Source organism: Camelus bactrianus, chromosome 7, assembly GCF_048773025.1.
Source record: "Camelus bactrianus isolate YW-2024 breed Bactrian camel chromosome 7, ASM4877302v1, whole genome shotgun sequence".
In the NCBI taxonomy this organism is placed as follows: Eukaryota; Metazoa; Chordata; class Mammalia; order Artiodactyla; family Camelidae; genus Camelus; species Camelus bactrianus.
In genome coordinates, this window is record NC_133545.1 from 70,100,229 (window position 1) to 70,102,152 (window position 1,924).

Consider the following 1,924-nt stretch of genomic DNA (forward strand, 5'->3'; position numbering starts at 1 on the left):
GCCTAAGAGTTGTTTTTAAAAAAATTTTTTAATGTAGATTTTATTATTATTCAGTGATGGTGAGGCCAACAGTTCAGGAGACAACTGCCATTGAAAAGATAGTTTGATGCTCACAAATCCCAAGAGGAGAGGGTGTACCACACAGGGGACCACTAGGGTGTTCCAGGACGTAGAAGGAGTGAAGACAAAGTATGGGATAGAAATCTTTTTTGTGATCTCCATATGAAAGGCAAGGCAAGACAGGGTAACAACTTTTAGGATCGGCTAGTTTGAATAAGCTCAGCAGGCTGTGGGATCTAGAGGCTGTCTTTATTGATTTGGTACCTGGTGCTGGGATGACTAGGCCAGAGGAAATGCTGCCTCCTGGAATGTAAAAGCCGGATGGAGGAGGTAGTAAAGAATATGGGCTTTTGATTGGTTAGTTGCGTAAAGAAGGCACACTCCCTTGCTAGTCACTGGCTATCTCTAAGAATTGGCCAGCCTTGGGAGTGGCAGTCTCTCTCTAGTCCACAAGGCCTCAGAAGTCAGCATATCAAGGATACAGAAAATGGTCCATTTCTCCATCAGTCTGGAAGGATGTTGTTGTTTAGGAGAATAACTACCATGACTTCTGGTTCTTTGATGAAACCTCAGATGCATGGCCTTCTGGCCATGCGCCTGCAATTTCATACTGTTGGAGCATTAGTTGTATCTCTGGGGGATGCAGCTTTCTGTAAGATTGCTGTAGTTGAACCAAGAAAGAAGGCATATGCAGATTTTTACAAAAAGTTATGATTCCATAAATGATTTTGAGATGTAGAGGCTTGCATCTTTCAGAGTGCAAAGTGATTTTGAATGTGAAGAATTTCTTTGGTTGTGTCCCATTGAACTTTGTCACTGACTTGGGTTCCTGCACTATGACGCTGTGAACTATGAATATCTGGGCTAAACCAGCTCAGCCAGTTTGAACTCAATGTATCATTGCCCTCCATCCCCTGCTTAGGCTCGGACACCCTACCTGATATTAGGCCACCCTCTTACACAGACGCTGTCATTATGGTGCTTGAGTTCTGACACTTCGTTCCAGGCCACAGTCCCATAAAGTGATAGCCTCCTCCCCTTGCCTGCTTCAGGTTTGACTTCCCACAGTGGACGACCCCTACAACTGCTTGGGTTGACACCCCACTTTGGGCTATTCCCCCCACCACTCCTCTACAGGCACCTACTTTTCTCTGCCACACCTAACAGCCTTGGCATCAAGTTATTTGGGAAGGGAAGGGAATGGAAAAGAAAAGAAAAGGGTGGATAATTTATCAATAAATTTTCAATTTCCTTGACTATTTGTCTTTTTTCCAGTATTTTCATGTTTGAGCTTATTTAAACGTATATATTTTTTTCAGGTAGATTTAGTCATTTTGAAAAATTCAAAGCATAGAATCAAAAGGACAAAATTCTAAATCATATCAGTTAAGAATTTGAAAGACAATTCTCCATTAATCTTTGATAGTTCTGCACATCTTGAGAAGAGGCATTAGCTGGTAATTCTTCATAAGGTTTCTACATGTGAGATATTTTTTCTTAGACTGTCTTTTCAAGGATGTTTACATAGCAAACAGCCTTGGGAGATAGAGATTCTGTCTCCTTTCAGAGAAGAGGACAGACTTCTCTGGCTGCCCCGCATAATAAAGATGTCTCCCTCTGGGGCAAAAGTTGAGCAGGTTTGCTTGCAGCTGGTTATAGAAGAATGAAGTTTTCTCTCTTTGTAATACAACCCACTGTGTGGGGAGACCCTTGTCCTAACACCTTGTGGGAATTGAGGATTGGGAAATTGGCACAAGAAAATGATGATACTCAGCTTCTGCTGTTGCTGTGAGAAATCAACTGTCCTTTGTCTCTAACTCAGGAGTCTTGTGTCTCCTGCCAGCTTCCAGAAAACTCTTGGCAT

At 42.4% G+C, this 1,924-nt stretch overlaps 1 protein-coding gene across 1 annotated transcript; it reads left to right on the forward strand.

The window, feature by feature from the left end:
* Positions 1-603: 603 nt before the first annotated feature.
* On the forward strand, positions 604-828 carry LOC123614504 (cytochrome c oxidase subunit 6C-like). The gene is given in 1 exon segment (XM_045510445.1): positions 604-828. A coding segment is annotated over 1 exon segment (225 nt).
* The last annotated feature ends 1,096 nt before the right edge of the window (positions 829-1,924 follow it).